General features: G+C 36.1%; 1 protein-coding gene across 2 annotated transcripts in view; it reads left to right on the forward strand.

Moving 5' to 3' along the window:
- LOC129229923 (Na(+)/H(+) exchanger protein 7-like) overlaps positions 1 to 27,053 on the forward strand; it is a 288,720-nt gene extending 261,667 nt beyond the window's left edge. Inside the window, exons 23-26 of one of the 2 annotated variants that reach the window (XM_054864302.1) lie at positions 1,070 to 1,302; positions 4,748 to 4,780; positions 20,852 to 21,003; positions 23,906 to 27,053. In XM_054864302.1, coding sequence (XP_054720277.1) covers positions 1,070 to 1,302; positions 4,748 to 4,780; positions 20,852 to 21,003; positions 23,906 to 24,355 — 868 coding nt within the window. In that variant the 3' untranslated portion in view covers positions 24,356 to 27,053. The remainder of the gene's footprint in view (positions 1 to 1,069; positions 1,303 to 4,747; positions 4,781 to 20,851; positions 21,004 to 23,905) is intronic. The other variant, XM_054864303.1, reaches the window with a different exon arrangement.
- The last annotated feature ends 554 nt before the right edge of the window (positions 27,054 to 27,607 follow it).

A 27,607-nucleotide genomic window follows, 5' to 3' on the forward strand; every position in this document is an offset into this window, starting at 1 on the left:
AGAAAGTAGGTATGGATGTACGGGAAAGTAGGCTCTTTTAGTTCTAGGCGGAACTTCTTGTTTGTTACAAAACGTGCGACTTTGTTCGCATTTTATTAGGTGTAATTTTTGTTAATTTAAATTGAATTTATGTAGTCATTTTTCATCGCTAATATGAGCTTTAAATAAGTTGCGTTACAAATAAATTTATGTTAAAGTTTAAAAATGGTGTCATTTTCTATAATAATATATCGGTTTAATATTAGTTAGCTCAGTAATTTTAATTTCATATAATGCACAAAGTTTCCCTGTGTAATCCTTATTGTATATGCGCCGTAAATGCATTTTTGCTGATTTTGCACGAAAAGCTGCATCCGTAAAAAACGTTGTTCGGCTTCGTATATATCGGTAACTGATTCTTGAAAGTATGAATAGAACGCACGAAAGCCATCGAATAATTTTATTGATACGAAGCTTCCATCTGTTTTTTGGCAACCCCTTTCTGTCTTTCAAAGTTCTAGAAGTTTTCGAATTTAAACAATTTTCTGGCGCAGTATAGCCTATTAAGGCTCTTGCGCCAAGAAACACAACCTAACCAACCAACCAACCAACCAACCAACCCGTTTCTGACTATTTGGCTCTAAATTTGCAAAAATCTCAATGCCAAATGAAGATGATTGGTTGTTTTGGATGATCCTAGAGTAAAGTTTTCAATTCCTAATATTTAACGTAACAACGCGCCATGTGAATCTACTCGCGGGCCACGTTTGGCCCGCGAGCCGTAGGCTGGGCACCCCTGTCATAGAATAATCAACAAATTATGATCTTCCATGTAAAAGTATTTTTAATTGTTGAGTAAATGTCAGCCAATGGGTAACTGATTGGCCGTACGAGGCGTGTTAATTAAATTATGTAGAACTAACTAATTATGTAGAACTAAAAACTGATTAAATATTTCATTGGTACCTGATGTGGAACCAGAGGATATTATTGTAAAGATTTCGTACAAAATTAAGACTAGAATTAATGGATAACTATGCTAGACATTATCTCAGCATGAATGTGAGTATTACTTTTATGTAACTTCTAGAGTATCATCCGAGGAAGACGACGATATTTTAGAAGTTTTACCTCCTGTGGTAGAACAGGAGGAAGAGGACGAGGATGTGCAACTGCAGTCGGTTCTACCGGAATCTCAAGAGAGGGAAGTTAAAGAAGAAGCAACAAAAACTCACAAGTTTAGGCGGTGGCAGCAAATTGCCGCTAACGCCAAACTAAGTTTACAAGATGAGGACGAAACTGTGCCTCTCAAAAATAAGAGAAGTAAGGGAGTTAATAGCAAACTAAACATATACTTGTACTGTTTTAGAGTAATATTTGTGTTTTTGCTTACAGCAGTAATTTATTCGAACTTGGAAGAGTTGAAGTTTTGTACTCATAAGAATTGCAAAAAGATAATTATGAGTACAGTAGAGTTCCGAAAACTTCTAATGTGGTCTAATGTGAACCGAAGAGTGGCCGAGTTTGTGAAAATGCCGGGTAATCGGGAATGCGCGTGCATTACGCATTTCGAGTGGTTTTTTTTTTTTTTTTTTTTTTTTTTTTTTGCCTTGTCGTTAGTGTGACCGAATTTTCAGGAGTCGGCCGTTTTATCGAGTGCTGAGCTTTTGGGACTCTACTGTATAATTTGCGCTCATTGTTGAAAATTCAACTTTTGCATTTTAATTATTACACAAAAAGTCATAGCTTTGTATTCTTTAAAATTAGGAAAATATGATTACGGATAATAGGGTCTAGTGGGGTAAAGTGATCATAAAATCGTAGGATTTTAACTTAGGTGAATAATAAATACAATAAATTCTTTAAACACTTCAACTTTTTTTGTTGTTATTTTACATTTCATTATTAAAGAACACGGTACAGCACACTTCAAGAAAAAAAATATTGATTTAATTAGTTTTATAAAACTTTTGTTTCCCTATGTATTTATGACCACTTTACCTTATGGGGTGGAGGAAAGTGATCATAGCATGGGGTTAACTGGTCATAGTTAAAAATAGATGCAAAACCGTTACAAATAACCCTAATGTTTGTACATTTCGGTTATTTTTATAGTTACAAGTATGTGCACGAGTTCGAGTATATACGTGTCGTTTAAGCATCAGTAAACACGTTCATATATGAGGTCTACATCAGATACATGCACGCACGTGCCTACTCAAGTATATACGTGTATACACGAGTATATGAGCATGTATACTTGATACCTACAGGAGTGTATACGTGTCTACACGAGTATATACGTGTCACGTGTATATACGAGTACATACCCGTCAGTATATACGCGTATCATATCCGTGTAAGCACTTGTATCTCGAGTATATACGTGCATACCTGAGTATATACGTGTATAGTAGACGTATATACGCATATATAAGTGCACATACATGTATGTACCGGTATACACGAGTTAATTCGTGGATGCATCCAGTGCGTGTTTGTACGTGTCTACTCACGTATATATATATATATATATATATATATATATATATATATGGAAGCAGGAGTATACACGTATGTTTACTTTTAAACACGATTATATACCTGTATAGACGTATATACGTACATTTTACGTGTATACACCAGTACATGTATGTATACACGAGTATGTCTGCTATCATACATCTGTATACTTACAGAGTGAATCCAAGCTCTTGAGCAAAAATCTAAGGGATGTGAGAGGAGAAGATAAGAAACAAACAATCACAAGGAACTTAAGATCGCTAACGCGCTACATGCACACAAAACCAGAAACTGATGGATGCAAAACATGCCACAAATTTGTTACACAAAGATGATTTTACCCAACATTTTAGCGTTTAAGAAATATTTAGAGCAGTTGTTAAAAGTTACGGCCTGTAGTAGCCGTTAAAAATACCAACACTGAAATTATTTGAAATGTTATAACATCTACACTGTTAAAAATCATCTGCTTAGAAATGAAAACATTCTAATTTTTTCCAAGCAGTTTTGACTTAGAAATAAGTAAATTTCCAATTTAAATTCAAATAAGCAGACCATCTCAAAAATAACTCATGCGCAGAAACGAAAGCGGGAGTTGAAGTTCTCCTTTCAGCGTACGAATACAAGAAAATATTAGCATTTTGCACTTTGGACCAGGAACACTGCGAATGAAGGCAATGAATGAAAGGCAAGAATCATCTTTGTGTTACACTGTAAAAAAATTCCAAAACGTTATTGAGTATTTCTGTGTAACGTTTCGGGATTTCAGTGGTTTTTATCCACTTCCTGGAAAAATCAAGTATCATTGTCAAAAAGTTTCCTGAATTGCTACAAGTTGCACGAATGCAGACTTCTCACTGTTGTGAAAAATTTTTTTACCTCCCATCAGTTTAAAGATTAACTGAGCGTATTTATAAAGTGTATCGGCTTCGGTTCGATTACGGCCCGTTCAGACTGTGTAAAAGCTCCCAAATAGAACGAATAAGTCCATGGACTACTTAGCTTTGCAAAATACCATACTACACGAATGGTACAACATGTGCTTATTTTTGAGACATTCGTATTCTCAAACCAATTCGACATGTTCTCAAGGAATGTCTCAAAAATAAGCACATGTACCATTCGTGAGTAGAGCGGTATTTCAAAAATGAGAACATGGTGAATTGTTTTTGAGAAGACTGTATATTTTGAAAAGTAAGAACTCTTACTTTTCAATTCTAAGCCAAATTGTCTCAGAGCCATTTTGAGTAAGTGATGTTCTCAAAAATAAGCGATTTTGTCTCAATTCTAAGAAACCTGTTTTAACAGTGTATGTTTGACTCTAAGATGTCGATCATATTGTAGGATAAGTGTTAAGGATGACTAAATGGCCAATGTTTGAAGTAACTATTATTCCCATTTATTTTGAAAGTTAAAATAACTGCACCCTGTCAAACTTTAATTAGCTATTTAAATTTCAGTAAAAGTGTAAATAATTAAATTTGTAATAAAAATAATGAATACTATTTGGGCTATAAGTTAGGTAAAAATTAGAATTATCAAAGGAAAAAATATTGTTAATTTAATTGCTTTTTTCGCCCAAAATTATTACTTATCTTTTTCTTCACTTTCAAAAAGTAGTGTTTTTTCCCTCAGCAGCTTCAAGTTGTTTCTTCCTGCTTTTTTACAGTCGATTTAATTTTGTTAATTTGCTATTTAAATTTTTCCTAATAAATGTGTACCCAATGTTTTCAGCTCAAACTTTTTTCAGTTTTTTGGTAAGTTAAAACACATCTCAATTTTTCAAATGCTTGATGAGCTATTGTGTGTCATGTATAAACTCGTAACTGTGATCATAAATTTCTTTCCGACAACTGCCCGTTTTACGAAATTTAGTCTTCTCTGACATTTAAACACCAAATCCGAAATGGCGGTATTAATTAGTTTAAGAATGGCGCATGGTGTAAATTGTTAATTTCTTTGGATGAAAATGTTGCTATTATATTAAGTCTGATGATTTTGCTCAATTAAGAAAACTTCTAAAAAATATGACACTCCAATCATAAATCATTGTGACGTCATTTATAATTGGATAAAGATTAATTCCAATGCACGATGATCAAACTCCTTCACAAAAATTACTTTAAACCATACTGTTTGAACTTTTCAATATTCATTATGTATTTTAATTCATGTTGTTCTAGTTATGTTATACTAACTTAAACTTGTATTTCAAGACTCTAACGTAGTTTATTCCTTTTAAAAGCCGGACGCTCAATTGTAAAGTTTGCAATCGGTGGTAAGTATTATTTATGGCTTTGAGCATGCCACAACAGCATGTTAACAGCTGAATTTAACAAGACGCGAGCATGCAGCTAGCTTTGCACTTCCGTTTTAATGCAAAAAATAACTGATTAAAGATTTTAAATAATGCTTATGGTATAACTATTGAATTCACAGAGCCAGGGGCGTAGCTAAGGGGGGGGGGTTGGGGACAAACCCCCCCCCCCCCCGAAACGTTTGTCCCAAAAAAAAGAGAGAAAAAGAAAAAAGAAGAGAAAGAAAAAAAATTAAATGACTTTTTTCTGAGTAAAAAAGATCAAAAATTCAGTTTGCTCCCCCCCCCCCCAATGCCATTAAAAATCTGCTCCATGAGTGACCCTCAAGCGTAAAAACCCTCTGCTGCGACAATTTTTTGATAATTGACTGAAATTTGACACTTCGCTTTAGAAATGAGATTGATTTGTTAAATCCATGTATATGTAGCTTTTCTTCGACATAGATTCTGCAAATTGTTGAATATGTTTAATTTTATGAGTGGCGCAGTGTGAATATTGCATACAGTCGAATCTGTAAATTTCGAACTTCACGGGGGCTTTAAGAAACTTTATAGAAATTGGGAATACGATGGTGAAAATTTGAAATCAAGACAATGTGGGATCTTGATTAAAATTCCTCTGTATTAGTAGTGTTAGGTATTTATTCTGTTATTACATTATTAAGTGTTTTATTACGAGTTTAAGGAATCATTTTGACACTAAAAGAAACTTTAAGCACATTTTTTTCAAGAAAAAGTCTTTTATTGCTTTTTGGTCCCTGATTTTTTTTTTTTTTTGATTAATTATTTATCTTCTTGAGGTTACCAATTGCTGCAAATCTAACTTGGCCAATATTCTACGATTTTCCATTTTTCATCACTTGAAAAAATCTTATACTTTCTTTTTACTCCTATCATTTCAGTTTTCTAAGGAATCACAATTTTAAGAAAGAGAGCAACCAAAGAACAGTACTAATCCAGATAACAGAGCGAAATGGCTTTTAACTTGAATGACCTTTAACCATGAACTTGAAATGTTCATCTTAATAAATATTAACCTGTGAATTTCACCCCTTTACTCTTCCAAGAAAGTGCGCGAAACGACTGTATGTTGTTGATCTTCCAAGAAAGCCTATTCGTGGAACGCATTTCTCCCTTTTTTCCACTGCCCCCTCAGATCTTGAAGATAATTCCTCTGTTTCTGAGTTGAAGAAAATGTTTTTGTTTGCTGCTTTAAAGATCATTGGGCTTCGAATCCGAAAATGATAGCATAACCGGAATTCGAGACGACAGAGGTTTTTGTTAATCTGGTCTCGTGTGTGTCATCATAGGTCATAGTCAAAACGACCTTTGCTAACCATTGAGTATCCATTGCAATCACATTGATTTTTCAGCCAGTATTTGCTGCGTATTCTTTTGGAAACGTACAGTCTGTTTAAAATAGTACATTCTAAGTGAAAGTGGTTGCATAATGAAGCGAGCAAAACCGATAACAAGCATTTTTAAACCCAAAGAAAAAAAAAATGAAAATGACGAAAAGGATTGCTCTAAAAAGAGAAAGTTAACGTTGGCTGCAGAAAACGAAGTAGTACAGTCTGCAAAGCAGCATTAGTCCCATCGGACTCTTCTGAAGGTAATTTTATTTTAATTCAACAGAAAAACTGCATAGCATTACGTGAATAAAATGTTAAAAAACGAAATAAATCTAGACTATTTCTCTTAGCTTGGTTCGCATTAAAAAGTAGAAAATAAAAAAGACTTCTGTTTACAACACTCGAAAATTGCTGTTGCTCTCTCAAATAGATATTTATATAAATTCTAAAGCAGCTAATAAAATTAAAAATAAAAACTTGAGAGGAGAACACATGTGCAGCTTTGAGCGAATAACTTTCTACCGCCTATATTTCTTCCCTTTTTTTTATTCAAATTTTATTAACTGCTTTAAAATTAGCATAAATGTAAATACATAAAAAGCAACACATAAATATAACGATATGAAAAGTAATTTCATTTTTTGCGGGTTATATTTCAAGGAGTCTTTTTTTTATTTTATTTCATACTTTTAGTGCAAACCAAGTTAGTAAAAATCTAACTTGGCCTTTATAGTCTAACTACCGATGAGATTGAAAGTCAAACGTCCAGTTTACGGGCGGAAATGGATGCTTTCAGGGATGCCAGCTTTTGTAGATGTGTGTTAGCCTCTAAATTAAGCAGTCACACTGAAATGAACAGAATACGGTCATTGGTTTGGATTGACTGGTTTTGACAAGACCGTTGCTAGAAAATTTCACTTTGAATTAAATGAAGGGAAAATAAAAAAAAATTTTGAATTTTCCATAACATTAAAAAATATTTAAAAAAATCTTTGCTTTTGTTTTGTTTGACACAAGTGTCGGACTTGGGGCACTCCATTTCAAAGTCATTCCAAAGTATGTAAGATTCACCTCCCTTTTATTTTTTTTAATACTAAAAAAAGTTTATATATATATATATATATATATATATATATATATATATATATATATATATATATATATATATATATATATATATATATATATATATATATAAAAGAAGTAACCCCCCCCCCCCGAAAGTCGGGTCTAGCTACGCCTCTGCACAGAGCTAGTATAAAACTAGAGTTCATACTTCTTTATGCGGGAGGCCAAGAGCGCCCATATAGGGGGGGGGGGGGGCTCGAGCCCCCCCCCCCTGGAAATTAGAAGTTCCTTACTTTTAGTACTTTTTTCTTTGCAAAAATATAAAAATACTAGCAGTATCCGCACAGCGATGCCCGTGCTAAAAATTTAATGGAAGTCCGTTCAACAAAACAAAATTGACGCCCCCTCCCCCTCTGATGTAAAATGATCATTTTTCTTTGTATAAAATGCATACACACCTTTTCAAAGAAAAAAAAACCTATTAAAGTTTCTTCGGAATTTAAAACTTTTCGTCAAATCATTGAATTAGATTTACAGTTGCTTTAAAACTCTATTTAGCGAGTGGTTTTTACAGCAATTTAAAATATTTCGCCATATACAAAAAAAAAAAAAAAGACATCAAATAATATTTTTCAAATATAAAAATAGTTCCGCAACTCTATTGTTTATCGCCAAACTCGCCCAGCAGTCACGCTCTCATAATCCATCCGTCTAACGAAAAAAAAAAAAAAACCAGTTTAACATTTAAAAATCATCGTCAGGAAAAAAGAAGAAAATGTCGTACATTTCACTCGGATAAAAACAAATCAAAAGTTTCTTTTCTTCCAAAACAAATCGCCAAAACATTGAATTACATTTACGATTGCTTTAAAGCAATAATCCTAGACTGAACTGCTCAGCGCCTAATGCGCCAAGCGACCACGCTACCGGAACCCAGCCCTTTTGTTAGTGAAGCGGATGTTTTTTCTTTGGCAAAGAAAAATTTTAAAATACTCATTATGCCTCATTCATTATGTGCTGGGGACCTTCGTGGCTTTGTGGTAGAAACTTCGCTTCAAATGCCGGTAAACGTGGGTTCGATAACCTCGGATGCTCTGAGTAAAGTGTATTTCCTTCCTTTACGCTGAAAATCTTTCTCATAATGTCTTATGTGTGAATAAATGAAAAAATCCAAAATCTCGAGGCAATGGCCCTCAATCCTTCCATGATTATTAACTATGGACACGTAAACAACAACAGTAGTGTCATATAAGTTAAAGGCAACAATTTTCAACTTAGTCATTCCATCAAAACGCATCAACTTGAATTTGTCAACCTAGTGCATGAAAAATTATTTAAATTAACAGTTTCTTATTGTCACTTCTCTATCACGAAAGTATTCGTCAGTTAAAAGATTGTATTGTTACACAATTTCACAAAAATATCGTTTTGTTCTAAGAAGTCCAAAAACTTGGTTAAGAAAAGTGTCATTTCATCACGGAGCAGAAAATAGCACAAACATTAAAGAAAAAGGAATATAATTTCTTTTTCTCCGTCTTGTTTTTCATATTTTAACAATGAAGTGCAGAGAAAAAAAAAGTCATCTGAAAAGAAAATTTCACTGTAATCACTTAAACCATTAAAAAAAAAATTAATTTGAATTTTGACATCTTGAATTCAAATTATGTTTTTCGCAATCACGAGTGTGTATATGTAGGCGTGTGTGTTTGTGTGTGGGGTATGTGTGTTTGTGTGTAGGGGGTATGTGTATGTGTGTGTAGGCATATGTGTTTGTGTCTGTGTGCAGGCATGAATGTGTGGGTAGTTATGTGTATGTGTGTGTATGTTTTTGTGTGTGTGTATGTGTAGGTGTCTGTATGTATGCGTGTGTGTAGGTGTGTCTGTAAAAACTGTCTTTCTGTTACACATGGAATTGCTGTGAACTAAAAGGCATTATTTTCTCTATTGTAAATAAAATAGCAGGGCTGTGAACATTACCGTTCACTGTGGATCGCTGTAAAATAAAATCCCAACAAAAAAAATGTAAAAAGGAACCAAGTTCGATCAAAATGAGGCCCTGGGTAGACGGTGTCACTGATAAAATAGTTCAGAATCTTCTCTTAGAAGTTAGACTGTCCCATGTTTTTCAATTCATTCAGAAAACATTTTTTATTTTTTATTTTCTTTGATTCCCGATTTTAAACTTGCAAGTTTTGGTCGTCAATAAACAATTTCCAAAACATTTGATTGCTCCAATTATACAGTAACTTGCCAAGTTTAAATCCGGGATCAAAGAAAGTAAAAAATTGTTTTCGAAATGAATTGAAGAACACGGGGCAGTCCAAGAGGAACTGCTATGGAACTTGTTATCCGTTGAGATCAGAATCTTATCGGTGACATCGTCTACCCAGAACCTCATTTAGATCGAACTTGGCTACTTTTCACATTGATATTTTGTTTGAATATCATTAAGTTTTGAAAGCTAAATCATAGTAATGTTCTTCTAGAATTAAATGTAAAAGCGCGTACAAATACAACTTCCATCCGCCTTGCTTTTACGATGCACTGGTTTCTTTTCATTAGTAATTTCGAAGATATTTCGATAACTGAGGGTTTGGCGCTATCGTCAATTATGGGCTATAATCGTTTGCTTCTGTCACTATCAGCAAGGCCATGGCCGAAGTACATTAGCCATTGGTCTTTGGCGTCCACAAATTTGGCGACAATTGGGAAAATTGCTAAGACTCCCAGTTTTCTAACTCATCCCGCAATTTCTACATTGTCTGGGGGAATTATCATAACGTAGATCGTAAAATATGTAGAATTAGCGAAAATACTTCCCCATTGCTTATAATTCGGTGGCGCCAAGGTTGTGGACCTTTAAGAAATTAAAATGAAGCGAAGCTAAAAGAGGTAACCATGGCATTGCGAAACAAGACATCAGTAATATAAATGGAGATTGGATTTATTCGAACTTTATTTTTAATGGCTTGTAACTTTTTTTCCTTTGGAGATAGAAGGTTATTTTTTCGACCAAAGGTCGAGATATTTCTGGAGTAAAAAATGTCGCTTTTTCTAACGGTGTCAGAAAGAAAACTGTGGAACAACTCCTTCACTTTTTATTGATAGATTTAATGAAGAAAGTATTGCCAAAATTTCAGCTAAGCCTAAAAAAGTTCGAGATAAAAACGCAAATTGCTCCCATCGTAGTGAAGTTAGAGCATTGAAACAAAATGCTTAGAACGCAGAAAATTCTACTCTTTTTAAGGATATATAATATTAATGTGCGCAAGTAATTTTTTACCCCTTTAATAGCCAATAATAGGCAATTTACGTGAACATTTGGGCCTAAATTTAAATAAAAAAAGAACTGTTTATCGGATTTTTTCGGATTATAGCCTATGTTACTCAGTAAGAAAGCACCTTTCATATAGCGAAGGAATTTTTCAAATAGGTGCAGTGGTTCCGGAGATTACCTCGAACATATAAACACACAAAAATCAGCCCTCTCTCTTTATAATATTAGTAAAGATTTCTTCTCCAGCCATTAATGAATAAATAATTAAAAATGTCAAATTTTAATGACTCTAATCTATCCTGAAATCTGCTTCCATGGTTAAAATATCTTGCTAAACCATGGTTAAAACTTCTGAGCCCCCCCCCCCTCCCCCGTACAATTTTGCATATGGGCGCTCATGCGGAAGGCAGAAATTTGACCTTAACATGAGGATAAAGTGGTACTCAAATGAGAGGGTTCTATATTTGGCCACATCATGGTGCATGTACTTTTCACCACATCATTGTACATGTTTAACTAAGTTTGCGTACGTTAGACCGTTGCGCGCGCCAAGAAGTAATGGTTTAAAATCGCTTTCTTGTGTACAACCAAAGTGTAGCCCTAGAACGCGCTCTAGTTAAATTCTTGCTCTGTGATTGGATTGTTGTTGCATTGTCAGCCCGATTCTCGTACCCCTTGGATCTCGGATTCGATATTGTTTTCGACTGAATCACATGACGAATTGGACTCCGCTTAGTACATTTGACAGGTCGAAAACGACAGGGGAATAAGTTCGACTGGTACGAACGAGAATTGCCAGGAATGTGTACAGCTCATTTCTCAAAGCACAGAACTACAATACTAGTGCTAGGACTCGGAATAAGCTGTTCTTTACACTGTTAAAACAAAGTTCAATCTTTCACCAAAAACTCGGGTAAATCTAGCAAAATTTAGCTGCAACGATCTTATTGGTCATAACTTTCGCCAATAAGATGGTTGATGCTAAATTTTGCTGCATAAACTTATTTCTTAGTGCAACATTTTACTTTATAACAGTATACCACTTGAGCACAGAATGTTTTTAGTCATAACTGATTTTTTTTTTCCTCTTCGCATTCAGAGGCACTTATAAAAGATGACTAAGAACTGTCCCTTCTCTCTTTTATAAATTCTTCAACCAATCAAAAGTTGTAAGTTTCATCGGTTAACAGTAATAAATATATATTGGAAGTTCATTTTATAGAATCTCTCTTTAGTTGTCTGGTTAGCGTGGTGGTTAGGCATTGGCCTTCTGTGCCGTGATCCGGGTTCTAACACTCTCTGTGCCGGGTTCTAACACTCTCTGTGCCGGGTTCTAACACGCGGTAGATGGATTTGCAAGTAGCAGAAAATCGCCAGCGCCCATTTCGAATGATTCTGCGGCATGTAAAAGATCCCTTGGGTATTCGTTTGGCTTTGAATGCCCTCGGCAAAATTAAATCCCTAGAGCAGTTTCGCATTGAAGAGAGCCCAGGTGTCCCCATCTGGTGGCAAACTGGGCGTCAAAATTATCTGTGGCATTGACATTCGCGTCTTAAAGGCAGCACATGAAAGGCTGAATGCTATATCTGGGGATCGTGCTAGGTCTGCAAAAGGCTAAATAGCCTAACGCAACCAAATTAGAAAGAAAAAAAAACTTTTGAAGAGTAATGATGGCTTAGCTTGCAAGAGAGTTCACAGGAGTGGAGCTACTGCATTTCTTTTCAATTTCATGATAATTTTATCATTTCAAACGAATTTCAGGCTATTACCGTGTGAAAAAAAGTTCTTAGAATTATAGGGGTCCCGCCCTTTTTTGTTGGAGCTCTTCTTCTAAAACAGAAAAAAAAACAATCATTAACATTGAGTGAATTTTAGATGTAATTTTGAAAGGTTTATTGGTTACCCTATTTTTGCAGCAGTGATTTACAAAAAAAAAAAAGAAAAGAACTTTTAAAATGTAATTTGTTAAAACGAGTCTTGTTGTACGAGAGTCGATCTAAAAGCAAGGTTCCCATCAATTTCACAAATATACAGCACTGTCTAATCTCATTGAAATTTGCATCGTTGGAAAGAAAGAAGTTTCTCTATTTTTCTACAAAATTGCCCTATTTATCTGCATTATTGTCGACGTTGCCCTAACTTCTGTATCGAGTGTAACAGAATTCCACCGCTAACCCGTTGAGGAAACTTTTCACTGACTTTGTCAATCGTCGCTCCAGAAACGTTGGCCGTCAAAGTGTTCCTTAAACTTAGGAAACAAGTGGTAATCACTAGGCTCGAACTCCGGACTGCAATCAAGAACGGAGTGGTTTGTTGACTGTCATGTCCCACTCTGGCGGTGGAATTCTGTGACACTCGATACAGAAGTTAAGGGACAGTCGACAATAATGCGCAGAAAAAGATGGCGATTATGTATGAAAATAGAGAAACGATTTTTCTTTCCAACGATGTAAATTTCAATGAGAATAAACAGTGCTGTATATTAGTAAAATTGATGAGAACCTTACTTTTGGATCGACCCTCGTAACTTAGCCGCAGAAATGAAGCAGCCTTTTCACGTGATACTGAATATAAATCAGCACATTTCCCCAAAAATGCCTGTTAGCAGTTCGTTTTGACTAAATTGATCTGCTTTTGCTTGTTTTTAACCTTGCTGCTTCAGCAAAGATGGTATGAAATATTGCCAACTTTACTTGCCATTAATTTCCTTTTAATATGGCCTCAAATTTCTTTCAAAGCTGCCCGACATTTAAGGATCCCTTTGCCTGGTAAGTTGTGAAAATGCATTGCAAATAACATCTATGTTCTAACAAACTAACGTAAAAATACAAGTTCTTTATTAAATTTCATTTGTGCAATATCATCTATAAGGTTTGCCCAAATGAAAAGTGGACAAGTTGAATAAAAATAATACTTTTAATGTAATTTAAAAGAAATCGCCATGGGCGTTGAAACACAAGTCCTAGCGTTGCGGCAGCAGGTCGATGCCTTTGCTGTAGAAAGATCGGGGTTGATTCCTGAGGAAGTCCTGCACGGCTTCATTCACTTCATCGTCTGAATGGAAACGTTTCCCCTGTAATGCTCTCTTAAGTAGCCCAAAGAAGTGGAAGACACAGGGTGACAAGTCCGAACTATACGGGTTTTTTTTTCAGTAAGTTACCGCCCTATAGCCAGGGCTAAGGCAGAAATACATAAAATACACCGCCAGCTCAGTCATTCATTCGAGGACTGCAGTTTCGTGCTTATTAACACTCATCAGCCTGGAAGAGGAAGTGACTGAGCTGGAGGTGGAAAACCTCTTAGGAATCCAAGAGTACCAAAGAAACTGGTAACTAATATAGATTTAGCACTAACCAGACAAATGACCGAAGCAATTGTTCGGTTCAACTCTAATTTTGAAGGCAAGGCAGGTATATTCAGTAAGTTACCACCCTATAGCCAGGGCTAAGGCAGAAATACATGAAATACACCGTTAACTCATTCATTCCAGCCGAGGACTGCGGTTTCGTGCTTATTAGCACTCATCAGCCCGGAATAGGAAGTGACTGAGCTGGAGGTGGAAAACCTCACCTCAAAAAGGAGGTGAGGTTTTCCACCTCCAGCTCAGTCACTTCCTATTCCGGGCTGATGAGTGCTAATAAGTACGAAACTGCAGTCCTCGGATTGAATGGCTGAGCTGGCGGTGTATTTTATGTATACGGGGGGGGGGTGCTCCAAAACTTCCCATCGGAATTTGTTTAGGGTCGTCTGGGATTCCTGTTAGACGTATGGGCGAGTTTGTGGATGATAGTGTGAACCCGTTTCTTTACTCAGGTTGAGTTCTTCACTGATATTACGGGTCTTAATCTTTTGATTAGCTCGGATCATTTCATTAACGAAAGTATTGGAATCACTGGTGATCGCAATGTTTGCTTGGCCCTGTCTCGGCAGATCCAGTGTCGTTTGCCGCGATTCTCGAAAAATTTTATACCACTTGTTTGCAGCCATACAACCTTAACAGTGATTGCCATACACTGCTACCATTTGCCGATAGATGTCCACATTAAGCTCACCTTACCTAATCAGAAACCGTACTACTGCACGTTGTTTTGATCTGGACGCATCCATGGATAGGATAGCTACTGCAAACAGGTTTCACTGCTAAACGGCATCTGAGATGCATACCTCATACCACTCTTTATATACTTGTGCAGTCGCGCTGTAATCGAATCATTCATTCTGACGTTATCGCACGTGTCCACTTTTCATTTGAGCAACCCTTATAATTATTTACTATGGCTGTACAATAAATATGTTCCTTTTATCTCCAATTCAATGTCAGAAATTCTTTGAATCCGAATTGTCACTTCGTTGTTTGAATTTAAAGATCCTATATACGGAGAGATTGGACAACGGCGGGCCGATCTCCGCCATGTTTAGTCCAAGTGTTGTCAGCTCGAAATGCTGTGCTGTGTGAATTTTTAGCTTTCGCACGGATTATAGGACATGAATTCTTTAAAGAACAGACTGATTTTTATTTCTCCTCGTATTTTCATTAAACAGAGCGAGCACCAAGTCTGTCAATCCGGCGCCAATCGTTTCGTATCGTCATAGCGCTTACAAAGAAAATTTTCTTTCTCAAAAACTTGTTCATAAAGATAGAAAACAAACATATATTTGTGATCTACACATTGCATTTCATAATATTATAACTAGTTTATATTTTTTCGATACAATGTACAGTGATATTTGGAGCAGAAGATGCATTACGGTCTACGGGGAGTGAGCATCTTTGGACTCAAGATGGCCGCTTTTCCGAAGTTGTCCAATCTCTCCGTATTTAGGATCTCTATTTGAATTCAGCGAGACTTGATAGTGGAAGAAAACAAAGCAAGAAGACACTTGGCGATATCGCTGTCTGATTGGCGACGGGATGGCGAAAACAGCATCAATCAGATGAGCGAAATGTTCTCGAAAAGAATAGAAAATACAATGACCAAAATTCTTGAAAGTGGTTAATGCTGGTACTGAACAGCAACCCTTTGTTAACTTCCGCTATCCATTCTCCCTGAATTCACTATATGTTGATGTTAAAATGAAGAATCAGTTTCGTTGGGTGGGAAATGATCATTAAAATGCGAGGTAAAAATCGTAAGAAGAAAGAATAGGGTATAATCATGATGAATCAGTTTTTCTATGACATGACTTGACTTCTGTTGAGTAGCTGATTGACTTAAGAAATCAGCCCTGGCATAAAGGGGAAATCGTAATCCCATATACAGGGTGCGTTCGATCGAATCTGCCATACGAAAGGGAGCCCAAGCGGAGTATAGAACCACCCATTATCGCGTCCAATCCTTACCCGTAACCGAGTTACGGTAGATATAAAGAAAATGAGTAAAAAAAAAAAATTCTAAGAAAACGACCGATTTCTGAAATTCCTGTAGGACCTACACACAAAATAAGTACATATTTGGAAAGAGCATACTAAATCCTACAAAATGACACTTTCTCTATAAGATAGTCACATTTTACAACGAGCTACGATCTTTGAAACATTGGACGCACTCAGAATTGAAATGGTGTCAAAATTTTCAATTGACATTGTCAAAACTAATTGAGTTACAATCGGGCAAGTTTCACGTAAACATGTTGCTTTCTTTATTTAAGATAATAATATTTTTATATCAAAATAATAGTTTTAACATTTTATTTCGTGAAAAAACACAAGAGATAACAATAAATAAAAGTAAAAGAAGCATTACTTTCCCGTGCTTTTCACAAAACAAAATCAATAATTAAAAAGTTACATAAGACCAATGAGTACTCTTAATCAATCATAAAAATTTACAATAGATGCTGAAATTGATTGGCGCCACACCTGATGCATGCCCTTGCCTTTTTGCGAACAAAAACAACCATTGCTCTAAGTTAAATTCCAGTTCTTAGTTATACTACTGCTCCATCAAGCCAGTTGCGCAATTCCTGCAAACTGGCTAATTCTGTTTTGCATACTTCTTGCTTTAAGAATCCCCAAAAAAGTCCACTGGCGATCTAGGTGGCTACGGAAGGGGACCTATACGACCAATTCTATGGGGTTACTGCTCAGTCAGAAAATTCCGAGGGGCACTTGAAGAATGTGTAGCGGCTCCATCAAGTTGAAAAATGATTTCCGCTCTCTCTGGAGCAGGATTAGCATCAAGTAAGCCAGACTAATGATGTTCAATGAACTCGAAACATATGTGTTTCCTGTTAGGCTGTTTCGAAACACATACGACGCTAAACCAAATATTTAGGCAGAATCGAGTTTGGAACGGTGAGCTTCTAGTTAAAAAAGGATCATATTCAGCATACTGACGCCAGTTTTGCAAATTTATGATGACCCCTCTAGTGAACAACGACTCATCTGTCCACAGTATCTTTCTTAGAAAGCGGTGTTCTTCAACGTCTTGGGCTAGTAGCCATCTGAAAAATGTTACCCGCCTTTCTGAATCTGAATTGCGCAATTCTTGCACTAGTGTGAAATGCTAACGGTGACACTTGTTTTGGTGCAAGGTTTTCATAACTTTACTTTGTAAAAAACCACCTTCACTAACAATCTTGCGTGAACTCGCACTTGAGTTCTCCCCTACTCGGTCCAGCACATACCGTAAAACCGTACAACTTTAGACCAGTGTTGCAACTTTAGACCATTGAAGGAATCTGGTAGTAAGTGCCATGTAGTTGTTCTTGGATCAAAGCTAAAGTCTTTAAAAACATTCAGTAGGTTCGCAAGTGTCGTCCAGCGAAGTTTATGTTGTTTACCCCAAGCTCCAGTGTTATCTTTCGTGTCAAAATTCATTTGTGTTGGGAGATTTTTTGAAAATTTTGCTTCAGCTCTCGAAGTCTCCTTCAAAACCTATATTTGCCGATTGAATTCTCCGAAGCGAGATAAGTTTATTACTTTATTACTCAGGTATCTAAGGTGATCTAGCCTTATAGGCGAATCATGATGTTGCTTTGTTTACTTGTCGTTTCGAAGTAAACAAAATATGGGAATTCGAATTGCAACTTTAGACCACCCATTTTTACTGTCGTTTGTCAATATTTTGCGAACAATTTTGTATTGTCTTGAGCAGTTTTTTAGTTTTCAGGTTGTCTTCTGTTTTAGACATGAATCCAGGGAAAAGAAAGAAGATAGGCGGCCTTCCTTACCTCAACTATTCGCTTGAACTGATGGAAAAGGTGATCCAAGAAATCAGAAAGAACCAAATTTCAACAAGAAGGTCAAAAAAGAGTAAATTTTGGTGTTGGCCTCATTCCCCCGATGTCATTTGGTACAAAAAAAAAAAAAAAAAAAACATTGCAGCAACGAAGAAACCTACCCAATTGAACAAAATTTGTATCAAGCCCCTGCAGAAAAAATGATAAACAAAAATGATCTTGTAAAAAAAAATAAAATAAATAAATAAAATCCAGGAGTAGGTACCTACTAATTGCTTTTCAGACTATCTAACGTTCATATTTATATATCTGAATAAAATATTGTATTTTTCACACTTGATTTTATTTAAGAGAACCTGAAATTGACTCAAAAAGTATTAAAAAATTTATAAATCAAAAAAAGTAAGTACAATTTTTTTTTTTTAATTTTTGCAGCGTACGGGATTGAAACAGAACGATCTATGCATTGTAACTTCAGACCGGATCGGTTTAGCAATGCGCATCAAAGAAAAATATGAAGTGGTCTAAAGTTATCACTACCATGTGCAAACTTTATACCACTATACAAAAAATTCCTCCTCCCTTTGTGTGTAATTTAGATTTTTTTTTTCGAAGCATCACTCTACAGCTGAGAAGTATGGTAGTGTATGGTTAGATTCTCAACCTTTTTTGGCAAAAAATAAAAAAGAAAAGAAAAATACACATAAAGTGATCTTAAGTTGTACGGTTTTACGATACTCCTCCACATCGGCACAACCGTGATCCTGGCCCCTTTCTTGGTTCGGAGAGGCCGGAAATCATTTTTTAACACGATTGTAACCCTGCTCATTTTCAAATGCCGTTCGAAATTTTCTGACTGAACAGTATCCCGAATGAATTGGTCGTATGGGTCCCATTCCTTAGCCACCTAGATCGCCAGTGGACTTTGGGGATTTTTAAAACAAGAAGTATAAAAAATATAAGTAGCCAGTCCGCAGGAATTGCGCAACTGGCTTGATGGAGCAATAGTAAAACTAAGAAATGAAATTCCACTTAGAGCAACGGTTGTTTCCGTTCGCAAAAAGGCAAGGGTATGTATTAGGTGTGGCGGCGACCAATGTCAACATCTATTGTAAATTTTTATGATTGATGATTGGTGTTATGTAACTTTTTTATTATTAAAATTTTCCTTTGTGAAAAGCAGGGGAAAGTAATGGGCGACCAATTTCAACATCTATTGTAAATTTTTATGATTGATTATTGGTATTATGTAACTTTTTTATTATTAAATTTTTCCTTAGTGAAAAGCAGTGGAAAGTAATGCTTCTTTTACTTTTATTTATTGTTATCTCTTGTGTTTTTTCACGAAATAAAATGTTAAAACTATTATTTTGATATAAAAATATCATTATCTTAAACAAACAAAGCAACATGCTTACATGAAACAGAAAATTTTAAACAAAAAAGTGCGCTTCTTCGCTGGTTTTCCTTTTTCAACGAATGCAGATTTTTACACTGTTCCAAACAAAAGCCTGAATTTCTGTTGAACTTCAAGCCCAATATGATTTGTTGTTGTATCATCTGAAAGCTAGTGAAATGGGTCAGTTTTTGGTAGATTTGTCCGATTGCAGCTCATACGGTTGTTTTTGAAAATGCCGATTGAAAACTTTGGACATACTCAGAATTGAAATGGTGCCAATGTTTCAAAGCTTGTTGCTCATTGTAAAATGCGACTATCTTGATAGGAAAAGTGTCATTTTGTAGAATTTAGTCTGCTCTTTCCAAATATGCACTTCCTTTGTGTATAAGTCCTACAGAAATCTCAGAAATTGGTCGTTTTCTCAGAATTTTTTTCTCACTCATTTTCCTTATATCTACCATAACTCGGTTAGGTTAAGGATTGCACACGATAATGGGTGGTTCTGTGCTCCGCTTAAGCTGTTCTATTATCCCCTTTTGTATGGCAGATTCGATCGAACTCACCCTGTATAGTACCTATTAATATTAAATTACCTTGGGATTGAGTTATCACTTATGCGGCAGATATGAAGTTCAATGTCTAATTCTTATTTCATCCACTGTGACATGTCAGGATCAATGGCATCTCAGTTCCCAACAAGAGGGACCCCCCCCCCCCCTTCTCGTTATTATTTGACAGACGTTCAATATTTTCTCCATAACGAGTTTCCCTGTCTTTCGATTGGTCGAGGTTCTGGCGACGACCATCGCCTTTTTCCGCTGCCCCCTCGCTCTCCAGACCCAACTCCATACGATTTATTTTTTTTTTTAAATGCGGTTACATCAAACATCATGTTTTCGCGCCTCCTATGCCACGTGGTTTATAAGATTTACGCCAAAGGATCACAACCACATTTGTTACCATTAATCGTGACCTGCTACAGCGAGAGACACAAGAATTAGACCCAAGACTTAATCTACCATCATGAAAGATACACAGATCAAGCATTTGTGAAACTAAACTTGTAATGTTTCTTTCTCCAGTAAGTCAATATTGTTGCGATATTGGTAATATATTAATTTTATTACGGGAGGGAACTGTGGCTCATCCTGTGTAAGGTAGGTAAAACAAAATTTCTAAGAATGGCTTTAATTGTGTTTAATTCGTGTAAGCATTGCGGTTCGAAGAAGGGAGCGATCGTTCCGGGCGTCATGATATGAGTGGGCGCCATAAACTAAGTTTTTGTTGCGCTACAATTTATTTATTTTTAAAAATTTATTTTTGAAAAATAGTTTTCAAAATGCTAGATACATAAAACTTAATTGCTGCCTTTTATGATACACATAGGTTTCAGATTACATGATCTGTACGTAGTAATTAACGTAAAAATGTACGATATTTTCCCATTATACGTCCACATTCTGAGTGTGGGGAGGGGCGCAGAAAATATTCGCCCCTTTGTGCCGCCATTTCTTCGGACAGCTCTGCGTGTAAGTCTGTGTGCTAAAAAAGGTCAGCCACTAAAAAGGAGACTAAGAAAAGTTGCTGTTCAATAGAGCGAGCAATAACCGAGAAGGTTAGCAACTAAGACTTTAAATTGCTGACAAAACTGAGTTGAGTAAATTTAAGTAAAAAGTTCCAGAGAGAGAGAGTCAGTAGAGATCATTTACAGTCTTTTCAGGGGAAAATTTAATTTGATATTTCAACTGTTTCAGAAAGAAACTCGGAATCTTGCGTCTTGCAAAAGCGTCCTCCTATCCTGAAGCGACAGGCAACCAGCATAGCATTGTTCGCCAAAAAGGAGAATCCTGAGGATGATGCATCACGTTTGTTGCAAAAGGCACTTCTTGATAACCCTTACAACAAGGTAGGAAATAATCTACTTTATGAGTTTTTAGATCGTTTTAATAGCGTGATGAATGTAGAGGCAGATACAAAAATAAGATTTGGAGGGGGTACTGAGCAGTAAAAAGTAGCTCCTTCACGTGCAATCTTTCATAGTCAAGTTTCCAAGGGGTTGTTTTTAAAGGCTTTTCGGACCCCTTGAAACCAATTACTCTAATTTAAAGTACAGAAATACACTCTATCGCAAAAAAATATATGCACCCAGAAGAAATTGAACTACACTCACGAAACTTGGCAGGCATGTATTGTATAAGGAGATAAGAAGATGATTAAAAATTCAGAATAAAAGATAATTTTATTTAGCGGTTACAGCATGCAAAAGGTTACAAATCAGTAAGTAGTAAAGCCACCTCTGGCAGCTATACAAGCCGAAACACGGAGTGGCATCGAATCAATTAGGTCACTTATGACCCCCTGTGGACGATCATGCCATAATCTTTGCAACTGCGTCATTAATTCCCCTGTATCCCGGGATGGCTGCAGTTGCCTTCCCAGCAAGTCCCAGACATGATCTACTAGCGAAAGGTCTGGTGACTTGGCAGACCATGGGAGTACGTCATATCCCTGAAGACCATGTTGAGAGTTGCGCAGTATGTGGACGAGCGGTGTCCTGCTGATAAATGGCACCTGGGCGACTTGATAGCATAAGCAGAACAATCGGCGTTAAAATGCTGTCCACGTATCTGCGAGCTGTCAGAGTGCCTGGACAACAGAACAAGTAGAGGTGATCGTGTGTCCCAAGAAATCGCTCCCCACACTGTCACACCTTGTGAAATGGCTGTATGCAGCTCGAAAACAAATGCCGGATCGAAGCGCTGGCCGGTGCGCCTCCACACACGTGTACGGTGATCATCAGCACTGAGACTGAATTAGGATTCATCGCTGAAGATCACACGTCTCCAGTCTGTTACATTCCAAGCTGCCCGAGGTCGGCAAAAATCCAGTCGACACTGCCTGTGATGTGGGGTCAGTAGCAAGCGTCTTAATGGACGTCGACTCCTTAAGCCAGCTTCAGCCAGTCGTCTGCTAATGGTTTCCCTTGATACCACCGGATGCCTGACAGGAGGTAAGTGGCGTTGAATCGATGCTAGCGACGTTTTCGGTGCCGACCTGGCCGCTCTTCTGATTGCGCGATCCTCGCGTTCATTTGTGTTCCTGGGACGCCCTAACCCTCCGCGACGGTAGGCTCTCCCTTCCGTGATCCACTGTTGCCAACACCGAGCAACTACCATATCACTCCGACCGAGGTGGTGGCCGATACTCCTGTTTGACCAACCTGCCTCTCTGAGGCCTATTATATGGCCCCTATCAAACTCCGTCAGCTGATCGTACTGCCGCCGGTTACGTCTTAGAGGCATTTTAAGTCACAATACAGTCTACCGAAGTTAACAGATTCAATTGAATAGCCCTACGGCAAAAGTACTCATGCTTTCAAACTCTCCCACCTGTGCAACTCACATGCTCATAGCGCGCTTAGCCTTGTTTCAATAGCGCTGAAATTTCAATCATTTGCTTATCGGCTACCAAAATGCATTTGTGCCGAGTTTCATGATTGTGGCTCTAATTCTTCTAGGTGCATATATTTTTTTGCGACAGAGTGTATAATGTACTAATTTAGGGGTGCCCCCCATAGGGCAAGGGCGCACCCCCTCTCCCCCCAAAGTGAAAAATGCCCATCAATACACGCCCCCAGGTGGGCTCCAGTGTACTAATTTACTTCAAATGCAGTCGGTTCATAATTTCACAATTAGCTTCCTTGACTGAAATGGTCGTACGCATACACGTTTTTTTTTTAAATATTTTACAGACTTCATCAATTAAGAATTTATTAAACGATTCGCGATATTGTGTACCCTTGAATTCGAAACCAATGAGTTAAATGAAGAGAAATGTATTCTTTCGCTCTAACTTTCGATTGCAATATTACTTCTATAGCAAACACAAGTGATTTTATTCAAGTATGCTTTGTGTGCGCAGGCGCACCCCCCCCCCTTTCCCAAAAAAGCGAAAAATACCCCGCAAAACACCTCGCCCCCTACAAATCTCAATGGCGCAGTCTGCGCCATGTCCCCCCCCCCCCCTTTCTAGGTGGGCACTCCTGGTGTGTGTGTTTTTAAAATTTATTGTTATGGTTTAAATTTTTTCTGGAGAAGTAAGTTAAAAATTATTTGATGGGATAGTTCTATTAGTTTTATCCCTTTGGGAAGGGCACGTTCCACCCCCCCCCCCCGCACACACACTAAAAACTGCTCCTGGATGAATGCACGTTCAAAATTTTTCTTTTTCAGCAAATCAGTTCATCCCATATTAATATCAAAAGCGAAAAAAGTATCGTTCTAAAAATCTTAATTTTTATGTAAAAAATTTTTTTAGACTTAAAAATGAGATTGTAGGGCCCCTTGAACAGCACAATAAACCAAGGTACACTGAAATTATAAACTATGTAAACAACACTAGATGGCTAATAATGGCTGATGAAAGCCGCATTGTTATAAACCGTATTATATTCCTCGAAGATCTCATAACCATCTGGCCTCATAAGTGTAGTGGTTTCTGGATCTAAATTCTTCATTTCAAACCTTCTTTAGTTAAAACTAGAAGCGTTCATACCATATACTTCCTGTCAAATTCAACAATAAGCAGTCCAAATTTTTGATTTAAAAACAAGACTTTTTTTTTTACTCTTTTCCTTTACTATGTAAATCAAAAGTAGTTTTCAACGAAATTACTATGAATGTAACAAACCAATTTTTGGTGATTAGTAATGATTAAAGTAGTGCAAAAAACAGTGAATGATCTATGCTTCTTCTTTTTTCAAGATATTCCCTTTAGAGTTATTGACTGTATTTGTTTATTTTTCGCAGCTTCACAACAAATACAACCCGAACTTGGTGGGTGATGAAGATCAAGACTTACTAGCTCACCTGAAGAAACGTCGATTGAGAACAAGAAGACTCACGCTTTTGGCCATGCACAACAATGAGTCGGGCACACCAGAGCGACGCTCTTCAATACAAACTGAAGAACTTTCCAACCCTCTAGTACCCTTGGCAGCTTCGTTTTTCTTGGAGAGAGCACAACGACGAAAAAGCATGATGAAAGGAATCCCAACCAAAGGGGCAGAAACTTCAGAAGAGTCTCAAACGGCCAGTAAAAAACTGGAAAGACAGTCTGCTGTTACTGGCCTCAGAGATCCAAATGGCGTGGTGACAATAGGTGAAGAAGACGAAACGATTGAGATTGTGCTCAGGAGGCCATCGAACGGAAGTGTCGATAAATCTGAGCATAGAAAATCTACCGAGTCCACGGTGTAAATAAATTGCGTCGATTTGTTGTTTTTCGAATTTAGATGTATAAATTTATTAAATACTATTGTCAGAAAACTGCACGAAAAAAAAGGAGAGGAAAATGACGCAGGCGAAATATTTTTATCGCTATGGTCTGAAACTTACTCCCCCTGTTGCGAATAGGGGTTCTGAAAGTAAGGCTCTTCAAAAATGTGCTAAGTTCTTCAAAATACATCTATATATACATATATTTTATGGAAATACATTTGTCCCTCATTCCATCTTTGAAATATATACGGTGTTGCCAAAACCTGATGAAAAACTAGCGATCGATGTACCTCAAATAATGGAAAGGATGAAAATGAATGCTTTTTTGCATAGATTACTGAAAATTGCACATAAAATCTAAAAAGTTAAATGTTATGGTTTTACGCTAAATGTATATATTTTTAGCTTTTGAAATTTATCGACATTCAAAATCATTAAGTATTTAACTAGGAAATCTATTGCAAGTTCTTGATCATCAATGGCGAAATTTAATACATACAACTTAGCTAATTTCAATGCTTCAGAAAATGTAGTGGCGGAAATAAGACAGTGCACAGTGTTGTTGAATTTAAAGTTTTATAAAATTTACTTTGACTAAGATATATTATTTCTAGGATATTACGTTGAAGTTCTGACACATATAAACCAAAATCTCTCTTTTGGAAAGAAATCTCTCGAAAGTAGTTTTTCTCTTACTGAAATAATAGTTTGGAGTTTTAAACAATAAGGTAATTTTTACTTCCTTTTGCAAAGTAAAGGAAGTATTGTATTCACGAAAAAATTTTGACCCAAAAATAGGCATTAATTTCAGTTTTGCTTGCCCTTGAACGAATGTCTAGTTTTTTTCAACCCGACCACACGTGGATATGTCTAAGAACGTATAGAGACCAGAAATATCCATTTTGACGATACCTGAATTAATTACAATGCGTTTTCTCGTGACGTCTGTATGTATGTATGTGCGTGCGTATGTATCTCTCAAAAACGGTATATCCTAGAATAATGAAATTTGGTACGTAGACTCCTAGTGGAGTCCAGTTGTGCACCTCCCCTTTTGATTGCATTTGGATATTCCCAAGGGGGTCTTTTACACCTTTTTGGGGGAAGTCATTGTTAATATCAATGCAAACTCAAGTGGTGTTATAATTTAGCAAACACTTGGCGACACATAGCCAAGCTTTTGGTCGCCAAGTTTGCCAACATGGTGACAAAAAAAAATGCCTTTTTTTTATAATTTTTTAAATATAAAATTAGTCTCATTTTGGCCATTATTGGCAATATTTAGAGAGTTAACCATTGAATCACATTAAAATGTCCAGTAGTGGGAAAATTAACCTGTATAAAACATTTTTTTGCTTCAGTTCGCAAGAAACTTGGGGCAAAAATATTTTAAAGTGTTTCTTTGCTTACTCCAAGGCATCTATAACTATTATAATTAAATTGGCGTAAAAGGAAGTCACGTGACAAATATTCACAGCAAACCAAAGATAAAATCTTCGCAACCAAGCGTAAAAATAATTTAAAAAAAAAATATTTCATGCAAATTTGATACCTTATATTGTAGAAGTTCTAGTCAATAATCCATAGTTTGGAAACGGCAGAGTTTTTAAAAGAATAAAATAGAAAACAAAATTATTCTTTTATGTAATGAAATTTAATTCTTTCTTAAACTAGGGAGTTTTCTTACCAATCCTACTCTCACAGAAAGAAGAAGACTTTTTTTTCTAAACATTACAGGATATCCATTTAAGGATACTTTACTGGACTTAAAAGTACAAATGTTAATTTTAAATAAATTAGCCACTATTTAAAAAATATCACTATTAATGGTAATTTTAGTTCAAAAGTATTATCTGTTAAAAATTTTAGAACAAGCATGATTTAATCGATTGATTAGGGCATCAATTTTTTTAAACAAAAAATCGAAATCACGGAATTTCTACAGTTGATTTAAAAAAAAAAAAAATTCCCCATTTCGACATTTATAATTCTGCACTTGGTAATTTTGTATAGAGAAGTAATTTATGTTCACAAATTCCTGAAAAATCGTTAAATGAGAATACTTGAGAAGAAACATACGTGATTGTACATTGTTTTTACGTACAAAAAAAAAAAAAAAAAATCAGTGTAGTATAATGTGAAGATAAACCTCAAACTAGTCCTTAATTTTAGAGTTCTTGAAGAAAAAGTTTTAAATCAAGTTTCAGCAAACCTGGCTTAACCCTCCAGAGATGGCGCCACCAGCCATCTTCAATCCCACTCCAACTGAGATATAATGCTGGAAGGGAGGGATGTTGATTGCAGCTAATAAATTAAGTATGGTATTTTTGTGTAATGGAAGTTTGTGTCAAGTTATAGATTTTTATAAAAATCAGTGTAGTCTATTTTAAGATGAATAGATATTTTGAGTAACATTCTTAAAGGCAGTATTCTCTTAAAATGATGTTGTGACATGACATCAGGTGAAGTATTTTTCAAAAGATTCCTTCACAAATGTATATTGTGATTTTCATCGCAAAAGAGGTTTTTGCTTGTGAACAGTTTTGAAACAGCTGAACTTTTCGAGCATGCCCAATTGGAACATCAAAAGTATCAGATGTTCTGCAATGAACAATTTTCCAGTATTGTACACATTTTCTTTACAGGCTTATTCCTTAGATGTAAAATAATTGTTAAAATAAAATAAATGAATACTTTTCATTAATAGTTAAGCTTGTTTTATGCATTCACAACTCTTTGATAATTAAGACATAAAAATTTTATAAAAATTCTCCACCTGTATTAATTTGATATCTCTTGATTTGATATCTCTTGATTCAACAGGCGCTACACACACAGAGTCAGTGGATTCTTTGATTTCCCAAGGCTAAAAATATCATTTTATTACAAAACAGACATTTCTTGCATTGGATTAATATTATTGATACTACTTCTACATATATGAAATCACATAAGAAAGCTCTTATTTCGTAGAATGCATTCTAGTAAAGACTTCTTTTCGGAATCCCGGGGAATGCTCTGCAAATACCAGTCACTTTCTCCAGTGTCAAATTACAGGCCTCTGCACTCTCCTTGCCGTAACTCATTGGTGATTGTTAGTTCTTATTCTTTCAATTATGTCAATCATAAAAAAGACAAAGATTACATGTGATTGCTACAGATTCCGGCTCATACGCGGACAATGTTTGAATTTTTTTAATTTTTCATTTCAAGAGAAACATAGAAAAATAT

This window comes from Uloborus diversus, chromosome 9 (genome assembly GCF_026930045.1).
Source record: "Uloborus diversus isolate 005 chromosome 9, Udiv.v.3.1, whole genome shotgun sequence".
NCBI classification, from domain to species: domain Eukaryota; kingdom Metazoa; phylum Arthropoda; class Arachnida; order Araneae; family Uloboridae; genus Uloborus; species Uloborus diversus.